We start from the raw sequence: 22,473 nt of genomic DNA on the forward strand, positions 1-22,473 counted from the left end.
GGGCTTCCTTGGGCAGTTGGTGGGCCACTGGGAGAAGAGACAGCTGGACTAGAAGGGCCAGGGGTCCAATCCAGCAGGGCACCGTTCCTCCTCCTCCTCCTCCTCCTCTTCTTCCTCTTCTGAAGGCCATCTGTTGGGACACTCATGGGCTTCCTCGGGCAGCTGGTGGACCACCTGGCTGGACTAGATGGGCCAGAGGTCCCATCCAGTAGGGCTTGGCTTCTGTTCTTTTGTAATCAATCAATCAATCAATCAATCAATCAATCAATATTGATAGCTGCCCCATTCATTCTCTTTTGTGCAGTAATTTTTTTTTTTTGGCAATGGTAATCACAAAAATTCACCTTGTCCTATCACCTCATCCCACTATTCTGAAATTTAAAAAAAAAAAATCAAAATCCCCCTCATTTATAAACATGTCCTTGGGGTTACCCACTCTTATTCATTGTCAGTCTGTAACATTTCCCCTCTCTTATTTTGTACCAAGCCAAACTGGAAATTCATTAAGAAAAAAAATAATGTGCTCAGCATAAATTTTACATACATGCTTTATACTAATAGGAACTCAGTTCCAGAAAGCATACACTCACCATTTTCTCCAAAGTCGAGTTTAACATGTGCAGTTTTTTTATTTTTTGGCAATGGTAATCACAGAAATTCACCTTGTCCTATCACCTCATCCCACTATTCTGAAATTTAAAAAAAAAAAAATCAAAACCTGAGATGAACCAATGGAAAGCTAATATTTACAGTTCTGGCTCAATAAATAACAGGGGGTCAAAGGTCAAAAGAAACAAGAAGTCTTTGTAGGCTCAATGGCCAGGAGACACAAAAATGGCAACCTTATTGAAAAATGATAACCTCTGGAAATAAGGAATGTCATGAAAAGAATCAGCCTGTTCAGACATGTCTAGAATATTTACAAGATAGAGACCAGAATGGAGAACAATCGTGTTGTGAATGAGAGTCGGTTAAACATCAAAGTTAGGTGTTCTTCAGCTTCCACATGGAAAACAGTCATCAAGAGTTTGTATGTTCTCCAAAATGTCCCAAGTCTTCAGTTTTGGTTTCCATTATGTCTTCTGAACCTTCATCCTTGTAAGATTTTCCAGAGCAACAATGAAGGAGATAGAAATCAACAGTCCTTTCACCAACCTTGGTTAGTCTCCTCCAGAGATGCATCAACAAATACACAGCAAACAAAAATGAAGGCTTTCATGGCCACCATCAATCCAATGGTGATGAACTTCTGGGCAAAACATCAGGATACCAAATAATAGGACCATGGCATATAAGCCCAAAGGCTCATCACCATTGAAAAATGGTCAATGTTGCTTACTCAGGGTTGGGAGAAGAATCTTTCAGGCCTGGTTGCTCCGTGTCCCTTGGAATGATCCCACAGCTTGAGCAGAAAGACTTACAGTAACTTCTTCACCAACCATTACTTCCTCAGCTTAGAAGTTGGAAAGGCCCCGTACCTTACCAAGAAGTGCTGGCTGCAGGCTTCATAACATGCAATGTGAAATCTCTAAGCAACATCTGCATGGCTTTTCATCTGGGGAACAGGCACAGCTCTAACAACAAATATGGTTTGGATGCAGAAAACCATATTCCAGTATCTAGTGCCTACAGTTTAGAAGCTAGTATTTCAACACATAAGGTACTGTAAGTTCCTTCCAGCAATCAGTGAGGAGACAGAAACATCTCCCACCAAATGGAGATTTTCTGGGTTCTGAAGTTCACTAGGAAAAAAGAAAGGAGCAGTTTTGGGTTCTAGTGGCCTAAGGAACACCAGTCCCACCTCAAACCTTTCTTTAAGTCCTTTCCTGGGGAATCTGCTGGCAAATGAAAGGCCTCTGTTTTTCACAGCTGATTTGGCATTGGTTTATGACCATACAAGAGAACCCTTGCAAAAACATATTCTTGTATCCTTTAAGTCATATCTACTGGGTTACCTTCACAAATGTGAGCAACACCTTTGATTAAAGAACTGAAAAAGGAAGAATCTGTCCAGACTTAACGTTTCTGGTTCAGCATATCTCAGTCCCAGTATTTTGTCCCAGTGGGGTGGCAAAAGAATGGCTTAAAATAATAATAATAATAATAATAATAATAATCCCAAATGCCACCCTTTCCCCCTTGATTCCCAACTCCCACTCCATCTGATGGCTTCCGTCTTCCCCCAGATGCGTTCGTCCTTCAGCGTCTGCTTCTGCGTCTCAAACCAGAGACAAGTCGGCTTGGAAACTGGAGCAGCGGTGAGTTTTAGGACTGCACGTAGCCAGCATGGAGATCTGGGTGCTGAAATTGCTTTCACAGTTTCCAACGGAGGGGTGGTGATACTTCATGTCGGAGCCTAGGAAGCGTTCCAGATGCCACCTTCGCCATTTGCGTTTCATCTCAGCTTGAACCTGAGGATGGGGTGGGGGGTGGGAGGGGAATTCAGGAACAGGAGACAAAGCATGCACACATGTTGTGGGACTGCTCTAGACTTTATGCTCTTCATGGGACACTGATCTAAGGCAACATACTGTTGGAAGGAGCTTAGGGCCCTGGATGTCTTGCTGAGCACAGGTGGAATTTCCCTGGTCCTCCAGCTGAGGGAATTGGCTACACGGATGTTGCAGCCTGGAAAATGAAGTTTGGTGTGGTGATGGAGGTGCTGGCCTAGAAACTGGGAGACTGTGAGTTCTAGTCCTCCCTTATGGATGAAAGGTGCTGGATTAGAAGCCAGGAGATCCTGAGTTCTAGACCTGTCTTTGGCACAAAGCCAGCTGGATGACTTTGGGCAAATCCCTCCCTCTTAGCCCAAGAGCCAGTGTGGTCCAGCGGGGAAGGAGCTGGACCAGGAGTGGGGAGACTTGGGTTCTAGTCTCTCCTCAACCATGATAGCTCTCTGGGGGGACTTAGGGCCAACCCTTCCCTCTCAGCCCAAGAGCCAACATGGTGTAGTGGTTAAAGGTGCTGGATTAGAAGCCTGGAGACTCTGAATTCTAGTCCTGCCTTAGACATGAAACCAACTGGGGGACTGTGGGCCAGCCCTTCTTTCTCAGTCCAGCCCACCTCACAGGGTTGTTATAGGGAAAACAGGAGACAAGAGCATTAGACACATTGCTTGGAGTGGTAAAAAAAATAAAGGTGGGATATAAATCTATTATTATTATTATTATTATTATAAATTTATTGGCTGCCCAACTCCAATGGACTCGAATAGTAAATAAAGATGTCGGAAGAGCAAAAGGAAAATGAAAACTATCTGCAACAGATAGAGGAGAGAAGACTAAAACCATCATTAACTTTTCTGCCACACATAAGCAGGCAGATCCAATTGGTGGCTGTGTTTGGTGGGGGCGGATGGAATAGGGCCTTAGATACTCTAAGGTGAGGTTCCCCAGGGCTTAGGGCTCTCCCCCATATAGTAATCTATTATTCTATCATTCTATAAAAATAATATATTATTATTATAAAAATAATTATAAAATTATTATTATTATTATTATTATTATTATTATTATTATTATTTAGATGCTGGGTGGTTTTAAGTAGGAAAGTAACAGTATCAAAGCCAACCTTGGCTGATCTTCCAAAGCTAAACAAGATGAGGCTCGGTTAGTGGATGGGAGACCACAAGGAAATCCTTGGCTGTCGGAGAGACTCTTGCATCCCCGGAAAATAAATTAAAATCAAGCCAAATGATGAAATGAAATCCTGGAGGAAGGCAATGGTACTTCCTTGCCAAGAAAACGGCAGGGATGCATCCATGCCAGCTGCCAGCTCCGCTCCAGGGAGGTTTTATTTTAAAGACGAGCTTCATTTGGCTGACGTTCTGTGCACGAAGGCACTAATCCGGAAGCTAAAATTTAATAAGAGCAACTGTGTATTAAGATGGAGCAGTAATTAAAAAAGGCACTGCGAGTGAGGATACTCGTTTTATCTTACATCAGCTGGCTGGCTGAGAGCCACTGCTTCTTAATTATGCAGATCAGGTTGGCCCCTGGACATGTTTCCCTGAATATTGGAGAAATTCTGTCAGTTGTTGCGCGATGCACCCTAGCTCCTTCATAAAGGCCCTGTTTGACCTTTGAAAATTAAAAAGCAAATGTAATTAAATTTAATCTATGCATTAGCTGACGACCCAACAAAAAGGAAGGTGATTAACCGGCCGAGCCATCTTTAACTGCTTGGCAGGCCCCGGAATACGCCCCTTGGCAAATGACGCATTTGGTCTTACCTCTCCGTTGACGAAACAGTACAGGACTGCAACCACAAAGCCCTGGAAAAGGAGGTTGGAAGAGAGAAGAAGCATTTCAGCAGGGCTCCCTCCATTTAGGACAAGTCGTACATGAACTGGCACTCTGGCAGAATAAAGGAGCTTCGTGGGTGGGGCCAGGGTGAACCTGGACGTGGCAAGGGAAAGCTCCAACTCGGACTGGATTTATTTAAAAGGACGTTATGTTAGGCTGGAGCTGATTCTTAGTTCTGTGCTTGAGACATGCAAGACATGTATCCTATCACACTCAGCGTTACCATTTGGTAAGAACTCTTCGGGAACCCCCAGGACCCCATCTAAGGTTTCTAGGAGGCCACCTACAGCCAAGGAGCCTCAGGTGATACACCTCTGCCTTCAAAGGAGGCAACCGTTTGGGGAAATGTCATAGAATCGTTGACCCTTAAGGTCTGGAAGTATTCCTGAGGACCATCTAGTCCAACATCCTGCCCAACGTGTGACACCTCTACTCCAGTAGTGTTCAGTGTTGCTACCTGTGAACAGGGTGGAGAAGTTCAACCCTCCAAATGGAGCAGGAGGCTGCTTCTGGATGCATCTCAGCATCTTCTGCTTTGGGAGGAGATTCTATGGCTGATGGCCCCTGGCCATAAAATACCACCCTCACCTGTCCTAACAGCCAGGGACCACGCTGAGACGAGGAGTAGGTCTCTAGGGTTTATTGCTGCTACATTAGACCGAAAATCCTAACAAACTGAAGAAGCGTGGGAAAAGCCCAGACAGATAAAACCCAAAGGTTAAGGTGGGTCTGATCTGTGTCTCTTTGACTGGCTGCTTAATTCCTCAGTACTACGCATGCGTTTTCCCCCCTGGATGGAGGCCCCCTCCTGCTCGCCATCAGTGCTCATGACATTGCCCCTCCTGGCAAAAGCGACCCCAGGATCTCTCAGACACCACTCAGGCAGTAGGAGCTGCATTACGAGCCTTCTAGGGTGAGATTCCTACAGGACTATGGTGGGGTGGGGGGCTGAAGTGGCGAAGGGCTCACCTGGAAGGACCCCAATATGAGTTCGAAGACCAGCTTGATGTCCAACACTTCTTTCTTTACTGTGTCCGGGAAAAAGGCAAATATGGTGTAGTGGATGCCAAATAGGGGGATCAGAAGAAGGGTGGATTTGGCAAGTCTCCTGAAAAAGAGGAAAATGGAGAGATGGAGATCCAGCATCAAGACAGTGATGACACTGTGACGATCGTAAGTGTGAGGATCAGTCATCAGTCTGATTTTTCAGCACCGTCGTAAGTCTGAACCATCTCTAAACAAATGGTTGTTAAGTGAGGACTACCTGTACAATTGAGACCGGAGGTTTTTCTTTTGGGATTGATGGACAAGCAGTTGGAAAGAAGTCATGGAACACAGACACATACATACACACATGCATACATACATACATGGAAAACTGCATGAACTGTGGCATTGGGCACTTCTACTTTCAGACTCCCCATCAAAAAAACGGGGAGGAGGGGAACAGTAGTTGGAGGCATTTGAGGCCATTTTGTGGCTCTTCTTGGGGGGCAAAACCTGAACCCGTTGTGTCTGCTTTTGGGCGCGTTCCACAGCAAATTAAACCTGAAGCCCTTCCATACTCAACAGTGCTCCTGAAGCAGGTGTTGGGCTGAAGGTCTGGGAGATGGGCTTCCTCTCTTCAGGATCTTGACAAACCTCTTCATGTTTCAGCTTCATGACATTCTGCCATGCCCTGCCTCCTGCCATTTGCAGCAAACGGCCCCCAGATTTTGAGCGGGGATGGCAGATAAAGCCTCCTTGCCTCCATGCATTAACAGATCCGGTACTGGGGATGTGGCCGGGTGCTGGCAATGTTCTTTGCCCAGGATGGCTGATGGCCCCATCTGCTGAACCATGAATTCTTTTGCCTGCCCATCTCAACTCTCCTGTCCTGCTTTGCTTATTCATTTTAAACTGATGTAGCCCAGGGTCCCAAGCTAATGATTATCTAAAAGCTGGGGCACCAGGAAGGAAGTAGATTCCCTGTAGCTCTGAAAGCTACCCATATGGACAGATGTTCCATATGCTGATTTAATCAGATGTTTTCCTGGAACCACTGCCAGCAAGATGGAGGAACCTGGTGGTGGGCCTCATAGCACGAGAAGATGAGCCCAGAGGTTTTGCCAGGAAATGCCAAGAGCAGGGAAACAGTGGATGGCTGTGTGTGTGTGTGTGGGGGGCGTTATTCCCAGGATGACTCTGCATTGAAAATTTGGAGGAGGGGGGAGGTTTTAATGAGAGGCAGCACCTGTTCTCTCGCTCTCTCCAAAATGGGTCATATAAAGCAGAAAAAGTTGGGGAACACAATGACCAGAGGTGTCCATGTGTGTGTGTGTGTGTGTGTCAAAAAAGTCAAAATGGTGGCTGTGTGGTCTAAGCTCCTCCCTCTTTAATGTGCATTCCACGGGACACATAAAAACAGGGTGGGGCTTCAACTGCACGGTCGCACCCACCCTCTTTTTGGACTCCCCCCACAGAGGTCCCTGACCCCAAGTCAGATCCAGGGGACCAACTCATGATGACTCATGCGCTTGTCAGCCACAAGTGACCCCCCGCCCCCAGCCCCCAAACGGAGCTCTGGACTTACGAATATTGGCTTGTTTCATTTCGTCCGACATCTGGAGCGTGAAGTTTCTGAACGAGGATCCGGATGATGCAGATGAAGAGAATGAAGTTGATCTGCCGAGGAAAGGTTTTAAAAAATGGAGAGTTAAATTCCTTGTCGTGAACAGGACTGAATCGGTCAGTGACGAAGTGGAACAGCCTGAGCATCGATACTGTTTTTCTCAGACATTTTTCAGAAAAACCGACAGGCAAAATGCAGAGAGCAAAGACCCCAGGTTGTACCCTGTAGTAGCCTCTTATAAAATATTTTGCCAATTTTACCTTTGGGCCTGGTGGCATTCATCAAGAAGGCCTGAAGGAAATCTCTACACACGTTCCTTCAACATGAAAGCTCAGGAGGGTCGCAAGAGGGGGTCAAAGAAGTCAAGATGGTAGCCAGGACTGTGCAATCGAAACCCCACCATGACCATTTTTTTTACAGGTGTCATGGACATGATGTATATAAAAACAGGGGTGGGGCTTTGATCGTATGGTCATGGCCACCACCTTGACCTTTTTGACCCCATCCCACAGATGCCCCTGCTTTCCACCCTCATGTGTCTGGAAACAGTTGAGGCAACCTGACCACAGATGCAGAATTTGCCACCCCTCCAGGGCAGATGTGTGAGAAAACAGGCAACCGAGCCATAGATGTACAAGCTTATCAACTGATGCTCTCCCAGCACAACCTTTACCCAGTGCAAATTTTGAGTCTATGTGTGGGTCCCTGAAGTACTACAATCACAGGGAGGACAACTGGGCTCCAGGAGTGTTAAGATCAAGCATGAATGGGCAGCAGCTATCTTGGGCCAGACATCAGCCTGCTTGGGGTTTTAATGTTAGAACATCCCAAGTATGATGATGTCAAACCCACAGAGCACAGCTTTGCACGACATCAGCGTTGACTGCAGGACAAGAGCATTTGGGGTTCATCAAGGGACGGAGCTTGGTGGAGACCGTGGGGCGAAAAAGACCCCGCAGCCTTGCGTCAGACCTCCACGCCAGGAAACCACAACGTGGACAATTGTGATTGTCTTTGCAAACTCTTTGGTTGGAAAAAGCCCGTCCTTGATAGGGTAGCTATGTGCCACACTGTTTTCTTGGTCTTCAGGAAATTCTCAGTATATTTCTAAGGCAGTGTTTCTCAACCTTAGCAACTTTTAGATGAGTGGACCAACTCCCAGAATCCCCCAGCCAGCCATGGAGTTGAAATCCACACATCTTAACTGTGGGAGTTGAAGTCCACACATCTGAAAATTGCTAAGGTTGAGAAACACTGTTCTAAGCAGTGATATAACACACGCATGATATAACACATGCACATGTGTGCGCACACGCACACACAAACACATACAACTTGCAAGGAGAAATCCCTACTTTCTTTCTCCAGGCAGTGATAATACTCCTGTTCCTGTTTGACTTTGCCAGAATCAAGCAAATTCTACTAGTAAATTGTGCCTATTGTTCTTGGAAATCTGTGTGTGTTTAGGGAAACAGGCAGAAACAGGTTAAGAAAAGCAGATGATTCTAGTTAGCCTTCAGAGCCAAGCAGCAAACAGGTTGGGTTTCCTTAGCGCTTCCAGCTTATCTTTTGGATACATTTTAAGGGCTGGTGGTGAAAACTGTCCACCTGCTGAAGCCGAACGGTCCATGGGTAAATGCACACAAACAGCGCATTTTTAGAACTGCAACAAACCAGCACCTGTTTATCACATCTTCTCAGCATGAACAGGCAGAACCAGCTGCAGGGAATAAACCTCAGCTGATTTATTTGAGAGAGACAAAACCAGGAGGCAGGTCTCCTTGCAGCCTGTTGCAGATCTTCTCACAAAAGATTTATTCTCCATAACTAACGAAAGAAAGCCATCTAACATCACAGCGATCCAAAGATACGCCCCAACCGCAGATGCTGAAGAAGCTGAAGTAGAGCAGTTCTGTGAGGATCTGCAGCACCTACTGGACAACACGCCTAAAAGAGATGTTATTTTCATCACGGGAGACTGGAATGCCAAGGTGGGCAGTCAAATGACACCTCGAATTACAGGTAAGCATGGCCTGGGAGAACAAAACGAAGCAGGACACAGGCTGATAGAATTTTGCCAAGACAACTCACTCTGCATAACAAACACTCTCTTCCAGCAACCTAAGAGATGGCTTTATACATGGACTTCACCAGATGGACAACACCGAAATCAGATTGATTACATCCTTTGCAGCCAAAGGTGGCGGACATCTATACAGTCGGTAAAACAAGACCTGGAGCTGACTGTAGTTCTGATCACGAACTTCTTCTTGCACAATTTAGGATCAGACTCAAGAGATTAGGGAAGACCCACAGATCAGCTAGATATGAGCTCACTAATATTCCTAAGGAACATGCAGTGGAGGTGAAGAATCGATTTAAGGGACTGGACTTAGTAGATAGGGTCCCGGAAGAACTCTGGACAGAAGTTCGCAATGTTGTTCAGGAGGCGGCAACAAAATACATCCCAAAGAAAGAGAAAACCAAGAAGGCAAAATGGCTGTCTGCTGAGACACTAGAAGTAGCCCAAGAAAGAAGGAAAGCAAAAGGCAACAGTGATAGGGGGAGATATGCCCAATTAAATGCAAAATTCCAGAGGTTACCAGAAGAGATAAGGAATTATTTTTAAACAAGCAATGCGCGGAAGTGGAAGAAGACAATAGAATAGGAAGGACAAGAGACCTCTTCCAGAAAATTAGAAACATTGGAGGTAAATTCCAGGCAAAAATGGGTATGATCAAAAACAAAGATGGCAAGGACCTAACAGAAGAAGAAGAGATCAAGAAAAGGTGACAAGAATATACAGAAGACCTGTACAGGAAAGATAACAATATCGGGGATAGCTTTGACGGTGTGGTCAGTGAGCTAGAGCCAGACATCCTGAAGAGTGAGATTGAGTGGGCCTTAAGAAGCATCACTAATAACAAGGCAGCAGGAGACGACGGCATCCCAGCTGAACTGTTCAAAATCTTGCAAGATGATGCTGTCAAGTTAATGCATGCTATATGCCAGCAAATTTGGAAAACACAAGAATGGCCATCAGACTGGAAAAAATCAACTTATATCCCCATACCAAAAAAGGGAAACACTAAAGAATGTTCAAACTATCGAACAGTGGCACTCATTTCACATGCCAGTAAGGTAATGCTCAAGATCCTGCAAGGTAGACTTCAGCAATTCATGGAGCGAGAATTGCCAGATGTACAAGCTGGGTTTAGAAAAGGCAGAGGAACTAGGGACCAAATTGCCAATATCCGCTGGATAATGGAAAAAGCCAGGGAGTTTCAGAAAAACATCTATTTCTGTTTTGTTGACTATTCTAAAGCCTTTGACTGTGTGGACCATAACAAATTGTGGCAAGTTCTTAGTGGTATGGGGATACCAAGTCATCTTGTCTGCCTCCTGAGGAGTCTGTATAACGACCAAGTAGCAACAGTAAGAACAGACCACGGAACAACGGACCGGTTTAAGATTGGGAAAGGAGTACGGCAGGGCTGTATCCTCTCACCCTACCTATTCAACTTGTATGCAGAACACATCATGCGACAAGCTGGCCTTGAGGAATCCAAGGCTGGAATTAAAATCTCTGGAAGAAACATTAACAATCTCAGATATGCAGATGATACCACTTTGATGGCTGAAAGCGAAGAGGAGCTGAGGAGCCTTATGATGAAGGTGAAAGAAGAAAGTGCAAAAGCTGGCTTGCAGCTAAACCTCAAAAAAACCAAGATTATGGCAACCAGCTTGATTGATAACTGGCAAATAGAGGGAGAAAATGTACAAGCAGTGAAAGACTTTGTATTTCTAGGTGCAAAGATTACTGCAGGTGCTGACTGCAGTCAGGAAATCAGAAGACGCTTAATCCTTGGGAGAAGAGCAATGACAAATCTCAATAAAATAGTTAAGAGCAGAGACATCACACTGACAACAAAGGTCCGCATAGTTAAAGCAATGGTGTTCCCTGTAGTAACATATGGCTGCGAGAGCTGGACCATAAGGAAGGCTGAGAGAAGGAAGATCGATGCTTTTGAACTGTGGTGTTGGAGGAAAATCCTGAGAGTGCCTTGGACTGCAAGAAGATCAAACCAGTCCATCCTCCAGGAAATAAAGCCAGACTGCTCACTTGAGGGAACGATATTAAAGGCAAAACTGAAATACTTTGGCCACATAATGAGAAGACAGGACACCCTGGAGAAGATGCTGATGCTGGGGAGAGTGGAGGGCAAAAGGAAGAGGGGCCGACCAAGGGCAAGGTGGATGGATGATATTCTAGAGGTGACGGACTCGTCCCTGGGGGAGCTGGGGGTGTTGACGACCGACAGGAAGCTCTGGCGTGGGCTGGTCCATGAAGTCACGAAGAGTCGGAAGCGACTAAATGAATAAACAACAACAACGAAAGAAAACAAGCTTCTGTACTTAAGTGATGGTGACCTTTCCAGAGAATGGCAAGAACTAGCGCTAGAGAATAATTGAGGCATGAAATCCAAGACCGAGTTACCTTTTACACCCTCCAAAACACCAGTATTATCCCATTTCCCAATTCTTTTTTTCTTCTTCTCAGTTTATTTGCTGGCAACAGGGTAGAACAGTCCAGTTGCCTTCTTCCAGGTGGTTGTTCAACTTGTCACTCAATTCTATAGCCTTGGGATTTCCTGGTGATCTCCATCCAAGTATTAAGTTACACAGGTAATAAATGGAAGTGTCAGACTAGAACTTGGTAAAGCAGCCATGAAGGCCTTGGAGAAGATATTCAGATGCTGTGATGTTTCTAGATCAGTGTTTCTCAACTTTGGCAACTTAAAGGTCTGTGGACTTCAACTCCCAGCATTCCCCAGCCAGCATGAAGTCCTCAAATCTTAAAAGTTGCCAAGGTTGAGAAACACTGGTCTAGACCTACAAAGATCAGAATCGTGCAAGCTGTGGTCTTCGCTGTGACACTCAATTCAAGCTAAAGTTGGACTTTGAAGAAGCAGGAGAGGAAGACCATTGACGCTTTTGAACTTGGGTGATGGAGAAGACTCCTGAGAATATTATGGACAACCAAGAAAACAAATGGATAACAAACAGATCAGCCCAGAGTTCTCACTTAAGACACAAATAATCAGGCTCAAATTATCATATTTTGGACACATTGGGTGAAGACCCAGCTGTCCGGAGAAGGCTCTGATGCTGGGAAAGGTGGAAGGAAAGAGAAGAAGAGGGCGACCAGCAGAAGGTGGATGGACTCACAGTGGAGATGGTAGAAGTCCTGAAGAACCAGGTTGGGGACAAATTGTCCAGGAGGAGATTTATCTATGTGGTCACCAAGAATCAATGCTGTCCTGATGGCACATAATCAATCTATCAATGGAAATGTGGATAGAGAAAAGCTTTCCTCCCTCCCTCGGGGTTAAAACATGGAGCCAAACATTATCTATATTTCTGAGTTCTGTTCTTCATTCACAAGCCCTCTCCTTTCCAGCTACCATTATGCAAACACTGCCTGCATTACTGTTGATTTTCACAGAATCAAACCACAGTGATGACAGGAGGTTAATTAAAGGTGTTTAGATGGTGAGGAAACACACACACACACAGATACATTACCAATATAGAAACCAAAATGGGAGTTTTGATGATCCACCAGTAGGGAGATTCAATTAAGTCCCAGCAACTGAAAAGAAATCATTCGAGGTCAGGCTTTCTGGATTTATACAAAGGGGTTGGTAGAGGAAGCTAAAAGAGGAATATATGACTTTGATTAAAGTAGCACAAATAAAATCAATGGCCAGATTCCCCCAGAAGCCCACCCAAATGCATCTTTGAGGAAGGAAACCCTCTTATATGCCAGTGCAGTGTTTCTCAACCTTGGCACCTTGGAGCTGTGCAGACTTCAACTCCCAGAATTCCCCAGCCAGCCACACTGGCTGGGGAATTCTGGGAGTTGAAGTCCGCACAGCTCGAAGTTGCCAAGGTTGAGAAACACTGCCCCAGTGAGTCAGGGAAGGGCCAGGCTGAGTTGAAGTCCACAGATCTTATAGTTGCTGAGGTTGAGAAACCCTGGTCTAAACACAGCACCAACCTCTGCTTCCTTTCAGCAGCCACATCTGTTCCCAGGGCTGAGTGGATGCAGAGGAAACCTCCCCACAACAGCTGGGCAGTCCCAGAAAAGGACAACACTGCTTTAAAGGGCTGCCCCATGTTGCAAAGCACCAGAATCCGAAGCACTGCTCGGCCTTTCCTAGTTCATCCGAAGTCTCCCTCAACTGGATAAAATCAGGACAGAAGTGCACACTTACCCAGTATTTTTGTAGTGGATTCTTGTGATGGTCCAAGCAAAAATGAAAAGCGTTGGTGCACCTGCCAACAGAGGATTAAAGATTGGTCGCATTTTATCATTGCATGCCCTGCAAGTGGGGCCTAAGGCAGCACAAAAAGGTGGAGAAGCAGCAGAACAAATGAGCTAAATCACCACCACAACCTTCTAGGTAGTCCTCGGCTTATGACCATTTGTTTAGTAACTGTTCGAAGTTATGACGGTGCTGAAAAAAGTTATTTATGACTGGTCCTCACACTTACGACTGTCGCAGTGTCCCTGTGGTCACACGATCCAAATTCAGGAGCCTGGCAACCGACATGTATTTACAATGGTTGCAGCATCCCAGGGTCGTGTGATCGCCGTTTGCAACCTTCCCAGCCAGCTTCTGACAAGCAAAGCCAGTGGGGGAAGCCGGATTCGCTTAACCGACCTCTGTGATTCACTTAATGACCACAGCAAAAAGGTGGTAAAATCGGGCATGACTCACTTAACGACCACCTCGCTTAGCAACAGAGGTTCTGGTCCCAATTGTCATAAGTCAAGGACTACCTGTATTTTGCTTCTGGAAACCAGTTTGAATATTACTGTTTGGGCAGGCATGGAAAACATCCCCCAGAGGCTTGGCTCTCTTTGAGTCTTCCTGAAATAAAGAAGGCTCAACTTCAGGCATGCTTCAGTGCTCAGCTGAATTATAAAGGGATCTCTTTGGAACGAGTCTGGGGAATTAAACATGCTGTTTCCAAACGGAGATTCAGCAGGATCAAGATGCTAACATCTTGGCTTCCTTGCAAAAGCACTGGTGCATTAAGGAAAAAGAGGACAGCACCTCCAAGCTCAGCCTTCTCCACCCAGGAGATCACTGCCCATCATTAATGGTCAAGCACTTTAGGGGTTAAGAAAAGTCCATGGCTCATATGCTAGGCTTAGAGTCCATTGGAGTTGGGCCGCCAATAAATTTAAATAAATGATGGATGATGATGATGATGGTGATTGGAAGGCATCTGGGTAGGGGAAGAAGGTTTACAACGAAGATGCCATACCCCAGCCGATGATGATGTACCACCAGAAATATTTCTTCTCGGAGAAGAAGGAGATGACTAGCAGTGTGTGGAGATACAGGCCTTCGACAAGAAGCCAGAAGAAGTTGGCCATGATGCAGTACTGGAAGAACACCACCGCTGCCTTGCAGCCAACCTGAAGAGAGAGAGACAGGGACCGACTTCCATTGAGGATCCGAGCTGCAAAGGCGGATTTGCTATTTCTTAGTTGGCTAGACGTACACTTGCACCCACCTTTCCCAACAATGGATGTGCTTCTAAAAAACCCCCTTCTGTGAACGGACATTTTGGGTTTGCACATTCCTCTTCTCGGCATGCATGCTTTTACGCGCCACTTTCCTGAACACTTGCACACTTTTGTACCCTTTGAGTGGTGCCTACACCCTAGGGTTCAGCGTTTCAGAGAAGTGCACGATTTTAAGGATCCTAATGCTGCCTTTCACTCATTCGTCCAGGGAGAGAGAATAGGGCCAGTTCGCTTCAACCACTTCATTCTCTTAAGTCACTCAAGCCACACGCATCGTTGAGGTTCCACAGGATAACCACCATCAGGAGGGCTTCAGAGTTGGTGCAGGGCCGTGTCTGTCTTCGAGTGGCCAACATTGCTGGCTTGCCCTGGGATCAAAGCCCTTTGGGCAAGATTAGCAAGCAAAGAGGAGCCCCCAGACCAGCTTGGAGGACAGACCAGGTCTGGCTGTGTTGCTTCCAGCCAAAGTTCAGCTCAAAACACCCATCTGCCAAATCAACCGGGTTTGACAGACAGTGCTGAAACGGGCCAAGGCAAGGATAGGGCAGTTGAGGACGGACATTAGGGACAAGAAAGGGCCGGGGAATAACCTGATCCACAGTTCCCTTCTCTACCAGCGAAACTGATATACTATGGATTCCCCCCACCCCCTTGATTAAATTACACTAAGGGGCCGGCCAAACAATTGCCTTATTTCTGGAGCCCTGGATTTAGGAAAAGAGCTGCTAATGTTGTTGAATTTTTTATTGGGATGGGCATACCCATTGACTTTGCCAGAGAGCAGAGGAGGAAATCTCTATATAATGTTCCCCCTCTTGAGTAATTTCCATCTTGGAGGATACTGAAAGTCTATAATTCTTCTCCCACTGCAGAGGTTGGGGTGGGGGTGCAGGGCCAGATTAAGGCCAACAGACGCCCTAAGCACAGCCCAACGCGGGTGCCCCTTGGCCCTTCCATGGCTTAACTGACAAGACATCAAAACTCAGCAAGTGCCAAGGGTGAAACCAGAGATCAAAAATTCAGTTTTCTCCCAGGCTATCCCCCACAACTCTATTAAATATGAACTTCTTTAAAATAAATTCTATTGATTTGACACTAAATAGCAGTAAGCAAGATCAGAAAATCATGTAGGAGGGCAAAAGAAAAAAAACCACACGTTTTCTACACTTTTAAAATGCATTTTTTAATAAAATTACTATAAGGGGAAATGCAAATTCTGTACAAAAAATTATTGAAGACTAAAGTCGAGTGTGGCAGTGAAAGAGATATCCACAACCTTAGCAAGTACAGTATACAGAATCCCTTCCTCCTCTCTGTTTTTTACTCCCAATTTGTTTAAATTCTTTTTTGCTCCCTGCAGGTATATTTCACTGCAGGATTTTTTTTTTTTTTTTTTTGCAAACCAAAGATGTAAGTTGGCTTCCCATCCATCTGTGTTTTAAATGGCCAGAGAATCCTACTTTAGAGCAACGTGGAGGCAAAATTTACATTTCCTAATCTGTACAAATCGATGCCGCATATGAAACGCAGTCCATTTTTATTGCTAGCTGCCGCTAAGTCTGTTATCAAAAAACAGTGAGAAAACCAAAATATATCTCCCATTGCTTCAGCGCAGTTTAAAAATGTGGGAAATTGCTTTGGCCTTCCAGCAACACAAAGCAGGGCTGGGCAAAACCCCACAATGAAGATCAGAATCAGTCAAATTTGGTCACCATTATCTGCTATCGATTATCCTGGAGAAGGGATAATTTAAAGGATTGCTAGGAGCTCATATCAACTCATGGCACTTAATCAATCAATCATTAGCTCCATTAGGCATGTTTTCTTAATAATGTATACCTCTGTGCAAATGCCAGGGAAAAGGCTAAAATATTTGGGATTCTTCAGCTAAAAAAAAAGGGACAAAAAAGAGATATGTCAGAGATGTATAAAATCATGCATAGCCTGGAGGAAGTTGATGAGATGTTCTCTTCCCTCTTTCCAAACCCTATGATCAGGGGTCATCCAATAAAGCTGACTGGGAGGAGATTTAAAAAGGACAAAAGAAATTACTTCTTCATACACAGCGTCATTAGCTGGTGGACCTCTCAACACAGCTTGTGGGGGTGACTAACAACTTGGATGGTTTTCAAGAGGGGATTGGACAGAATCATGGAGGACACATTTGTCAAAGACTCTGGGTCTTGAAGGCTCCACGTTACTTCTGGGTTGGGGGGCAGCAGGTATCCAAATATCATTAGCAGGAGAAAAGACTGGGAGATGGGTAGATCTTCATTCCTGCTTCTGAGCACACCAGAGCATCTGACTGGCCATGAAGAGAAACCAAATGTGGACCAACCTGGGTCTTGGTCTGATCTCAGAAAGCTATTTTGTGTTCTTATTGGAAGGAGATTCAGACAAAACAAAGTACTTCTTCACACAGAAGATCATTAATCTGTAGAAGTTATGGCCACAAGATGTAGAGTTGGCCACTCACTTTGGTAGCTTCAAAAGGAGACTGGTAAGTTCATGGAAGATAGATCTAGTGAGGGCTATGAGTCTTGAAGACTATTACCTGGAGTCTAGTTGACCATTAGGAGAAAACCAACTATTGGACTAAGATGGGCCTTGGCCAGATCAAGCAGAGATGTTCTTAAGTTCTTAAATGTTGTCTGCATAGACAAATGTTTAAAATGTTTGTACTTCCCTGAAGAACTCATACCTATGACATTCACCCTACTGTTGTTATTTTCTTTCTCTTTTTTGCTGTTAGCTAGAGTGGAAAATTGAAAAAAAATCCCACAAGAAGGTCCTGTCCTTACTGAATGATCATTCCCAGGGTCCTTTTTTGGGGTGGGGTGGGGGAGAAGCCATGAATGTTACCTTGGTTTCAGCTGGACCTAAGTTTGTACAGTTTACATGTGCTAGAAAGAAAAAATGAAGGATTAGATTAGAAGAAGCTGGGAGTAGCGTTGGAAATACAGGCAGTCCTTACTTAATGACCATCTGTTTAGCAACAGTTTGGACTTACTATGGCGCTAAATCCCAACTTATGACCAGTCTTTGCACTTATGACCGTCACAGTGTCCCTGTGGTCATGTGCGCTTGGAACCAGTTCTCATTTATGACTGTCGCAGCGTCCTGTGGTCATGCAATTGCCAGTTTCGACCTTCCCAGCCGGCTTCTGGCAAGCAAAATCAATGGGGAACAGTGTGATTTGCTTAACGACTGTGTGATTCGCTTACTGACCGCTGCGAAAATGGCTGTAAAATCAGGTTGGATTTGCTTAATGACTGCATCACTTAGTGACTGAAATCCTGATCCCAACTGTGGTTGTTAAGCAAGGACAACCTGTAAGCCTCCGTTTTTTATCGTCTTCGATAACATATAATTGAAAAAAAATATATATATATTTTCCATCTCACTGGCTTTTTCAATAGCTGAGGGAGGAAGAGAGAAAGGAACAGCCATGAATCAGAAAGAACACAGCGGCACCCACATTATTAATGCCATTTTTCTTTTTTACAGCATTTCTTTGCACTCCTCCTGCCAGATTGCCTTGGAATGTGTAGGGGAAAAAAATATTGTTTAATATTAAAGAAAACTTTCTCAGATAGGCTTTTTCAGCTGGGTTTTGTAGTGGTGATTTATTGGAAAGGGAGCAGGAAGGAACAACCCCCATGGCAATTTGGGAAGATGGGAGTTTGAATGTTGGCATAGCCGCGAAAGTCACTGCGGCGGCCTTGGAGCCCCCCAGTAAGAGCTGTGTGGTTATTTTTCTTCTTCCAAATTTGCCTCTGAGCATGGGATCATGGACTGGCGTTCCCAGCTTTGGGGCAATGGCCCTATCAAGAGGCAATGAGTTCCACAGTCCGACCATGAGGATTCTACCTCCAGAACAAGGAACTCAAATGACCTCCTCATATTTATGGATCATAAAATGGCTTCGCGAACTGAGATTTTCTTTCTTTCTTCAGGACTAATCCTGCTCTGACAAGGGCTAAGAAGCCTCCACAGGATAACTCCTGTCTGAAAAAAAAAATGAATTTATGCAACCCCCCTTATTTTTTCCATAGGTGGGTTTTCATTATCTTGTGCCAGCTCGCTTGTATTAGCAATATCCTGCTTTGTTTTTTACACTCTCCAGATGTTTTTTACGCACACTAATTTAACTTGTTTATTCGTTCAGTCGCTTCCGACTCTTCGTGACTTCACGGACCAGCCCACCCCAGAGCTTCCTGTTGGTCGTCAACACCCCGAGCTCCCCCAGGGACGAGTCCGTCCCCTCTAGAATGTCATCCGTCCATCTTGCCCTTGGTCGGCCCCTCTTCCTTTTGCCCTCCACTAATTTAACTAGGCAATTAAAAAAGAACACTCTTAGTTTCTTGAGAATGTGATGCCCAGTTGGATCTGCGGTCAAATATTCAGTTTATTAACCAATCTGCCAATCTGATCCAATCAGCGGCTCCAATCCCAAATGCAAACTCTTTTTTTCAGTACTTATAGGGCTAACTTCCATGTGGCGAGAGGGCTAGCCAGAATCAAAAGCACCAGCCTTTAATTCAATAAAAGCCCTTAAAAGAAAATTATAAAGCCCCGAATTTATTCTTTTTAATTATTTTATTTACCAATCAGTTAAAATAATTAAATTAAAATAAATCATTTTCAAATGAAAGGCCCTCCTTAACGGCTCTCCCTGAATATCTTCTCCAAGTTTTTTATGCCCTGTGTTTTTTTATTGCAATATTAATTTGGGAGGCAGGGGTGCTATTTAATATATACTGCATGGAATCACGATTATGGGTGTTGGGGGGCTATATAAAACTTCTAACCCACCCCCAAACAAACAAATTAATATAATGTGATGGCTAGACTGTGCTTCGGTGTGGATCAAGCAAATGCAGCCAGCCAGGGATGAACAAAAAGAAAGAAAATTTCTGCTGTTCTCTGTGTGTGTTAGACTAATATTAGATGGCGACCTTTCAGAACTGGAGACGCTGGACTGAAATATACAGTAATTCTGTGGTATAAAAATGGGCAATCCTCTGAACTGAAAGAAATTGCTCCTTGTTAATGCTGCACATCTAAATGCAGACCTTTAGCTCAGCTGATTGAAAAAAAAACCTATTATGGAAGGGAAGAGAGGCACTGGTTAGCATCGCTCTTTAACGTTTGTTAAATCGATATAACCTATGACCAACTCTAGCATTTTAATCTTCTGCCTGAAGATCTTGAAAACAAAAGTGCCTCGTGGCACCGTTGTATACAGGTAGTCCTCACTTAACAACCATTCATTTAGTGACAGTTCAGACTTATGACAGTGCTACAAAACCGACTTATGATCAGTCCTCACACTGACAACTGTCACAGTGTCCCCACAGTCACATGATCATGATTTGGGCGCTTGGCAACCGGTTCGCATTTATGACTGTCGCAGGGTCCCATGGTCACGTGATAGCCATTTCTGACCTTCCTGGCCGGCTTCTGGCAAGCGGAACCAATGGGGAACCATGTGATTCGCTTAATGACCATTTGGTTCACTTAATGCCCGTGGTGATACTCTTAATGACCGCCACAAAAACGATTATGCTGTTGAAAATGATGGGAACTGAAGTTCAACACATTCTGGAGGATAAAACCACCTTTCTTTGGTCCTGTATTTTTGGACCCACATGCTGAATGTTGCTTAAAAAAAAGGCAGTTTTACGAACTCCCACAAGGACCTTCCATTCTCTGGGGCAAGATGTTCCAGAAGTGGGCAAGTCCCAAAGAAAATGCCACTTGCATGATACGCTCAAAAGTGGAAAGGCTCAACGCTCCCCACAAGGGAGGAATGGTCGGTGAAGATGATGGAACTTGCTGAGATGGCTAAATTGACTTTTTTGATTTGAGAAAAGACAGTATCTATATTTAGGGCTGACTGGAAACTCCTTACAGACTTTTTGCATGACACAGAAAAAAGTGCACCTATGATCTGTGGTTTTGATGATTAGCAGAAAAATTATATAAGTGAGCATTTCTCTTTGTAACCACAGAATTAAAAGATAACTTTGTAATCATACTTGTATTTGATGATTAGAAAGAAAATTAGATAATAGAAAAAAGCAAGCTTTTCTCTTTGTAACCACAGAGTAAAAGATAATTTGTATTTGCGGCAAAGAAAATGAGAAGCTGCTTTCTATTTCTTTTTATCTTTTTTTCTTGAACCTTTTTCTTCTTTTTCTGTGTTCTTTCTTTCCCTTTTTCTTTCTTTACTCAATATTAGTTTTTGTTAGCTTTTATCTTTTCTTTAAAACTTTTAATAAAATGTATATATAAAAAAAGAAAATGCCCACTTGCAGGCCTTCTCATCTTGCACCGGTCGATAAATGGGCACTTTCAGCAAGGTGTAGAGAGTAAGAAAGATGACCTTGATGGAGATACGCAAGCTCCATTTTATTCATTTGTTTATTTATATTTCGAATTTCTGTCACTGCATCACCAAAGCAATGAGGAAAAAGCATATCTCAAGTCCACAACAGGCAGATAGTGTTCATAAGCGACTCAGACAAATTGATGTGATTGATTGATTATGTGCCATCAAGTCGTTTTTGAGTCCTATTGATCAAGTAGATAGATTTTCTTCATGATGATCTATCCCTAACTTGTTCTTTCAAGTCTCCCCATGGTGGCCCCATGGCCCCTGTAACTGAGTCCATCCACCTTACTGCTGGCCGTCCTCTTCTCCTCCTTCCTTCCACCTTTCCCAGCATCAGAGCCTTCTCCAGAGAGCTGGGTCTTCACATAATGTGTCTGAAGAAGGATAATTTGAGCCTGGTCCTTTGTGCCTCGAGGGAGAACTTGGGGTTGATTTGTTCAATGATCCATTGGTTTGTTTTCTTGGCTGTCCACATATTCTCAGGAGCCTTCTCCAACACCCAAGTTCAAAAGCATCCATATTCTTCCTATCCTGCTTCTTCAAAGTCCAGATTCAGACAGGTAAAGATAAAGGTTCCCATTTAGTCATCTCTGACACTAGGGGGGGGTGCTCATTTCCATTTCATGGCCGGAGAGCCAGCATTGTCCCAAGACACTTCTGCGGTCATGTGGACAGCATGGCTGCAATTCCCAACAGCATCATGGGTAATGGGGAGGGATGCTGGGAGCTGAAGTTCTGGAACACCTAGGGGGTTACCATCCTTGCGGTGATGCATCAGAGAGACCAACTTCCCCAGCCCAGGAACTGAAACCTCAGTAAAGACCATGTTGGCTGGACAATCCTAGGAGTTGAAGACCATATATCTGTAGGGTAACCTAGTTGGGGGAAAATGGGATACAGGTAGTCCTCACTTAATGACCATTCGTTTAGTGACAGTTCAGACTTGCGATGGTGCTAAAAAAAACTGACTTACAACCAGTGCTCACACTTATGACCACCACAGCATCCCTGCGGTCATGTGATCACGATTTGGGTGCTTGGCAACCGGTTTGCATTTATGACCGTCGCAGCGTCCTGTGTCACCTGATCGCCATTTTTGACCTTCCCAGCCGGGTTCTGGCAAGCAAAATCAATGGGGAACCACGTGATTCACTTAACAATCACATGCTTCACTTAACACCTGTGGTATTTCGCTTAATGGCTGCTGCAAAAAAGGTCATAAAATCGGGTCAGATTCGCTTAATGACCACTTTGCTTACCAACTGAAAACCTTCCCGCCAAAGCAGTACCTATTTATCTACTCGCATTTCCATGCTTTTGAATTGCTAGGTTGGCAAGAGCTGGTGCGAGTGCAGGAGCTCACTCTGATGTGCGGTGCGCGGGTCTCAAACTGCCGAACTTGCGACCTTCTGGCCGACAAGCCTGGCGTCCTAACCACTGAGCCACCACGCCCCTCAGACTCAGACAGACACCTCCCTAATTCACCTGAGTATAAGAAGGGGGAGGAAGCACAGCTCAACAGACTTGTGAGGTTCTGTTTTTCTAGCCAGCCTCAATA

At 44.7% G+C, this 22,473-nt stretch overlaps 1 protein-coding gene across 1 annotated transcript in view; it reads right to left on the minus strand.

The window, feature by feature from the left end:
* Positions 1–530: 530 nt before the first annotated feature.
* The window catches only part of VIPR1 (vasoactive intestinal peptide receptor 1), an 87,171-nt gene continuing 65,228 nt past the window's right edge, over positions 531–22,473 (minus strand). Inside the window, exons 7-13 of the mRNA XM_063303319.1 lie at positions 14,254–14,407; positions 13,194–13,254; positions 12,502–12,568; positions 6,877–6,968; positions 5,274–5,412; positions 4,232–4,273; positions 531–2,411 (exon numbers count right to left, since the gene is read on the minus strand). Of these exons, the coding sequence (XP_063159389.1) occupies positions 2,220–2,411; positions 4,232–4,273; positions 5,274–5,412; positions 6,877–6,968; positions 12,502–12,568; positions 13,194–13,254; positions 14,254–14,407 (747 nt within the window). The 3' untranslated portion in view covers positions 531–2,219. The remainder of the gene's footprint in view (positions 2,412–4,231; positions 4,274–5,273; positions 5,413–6,876; positions 6,969–12,501; positions 12,569–13,193; positions 13,255–14,253; positions 14,408–22,473) is intronic.

Source organism: Candoia aspera, chromosome 4 (assembly GCF_035149785.1).
Source record: "Candoia aspera isolate rCanAsp1 chromosome 4, rCanAsp1.hap2, whole genome shotgun sequence".
Taxonomy (NCBI): domain Eukaryota; kingdom Metazoa; phylum Chordata; class Lepidosauria; order Squamata; family Boidae; genus Candoia; species Candoia aspera.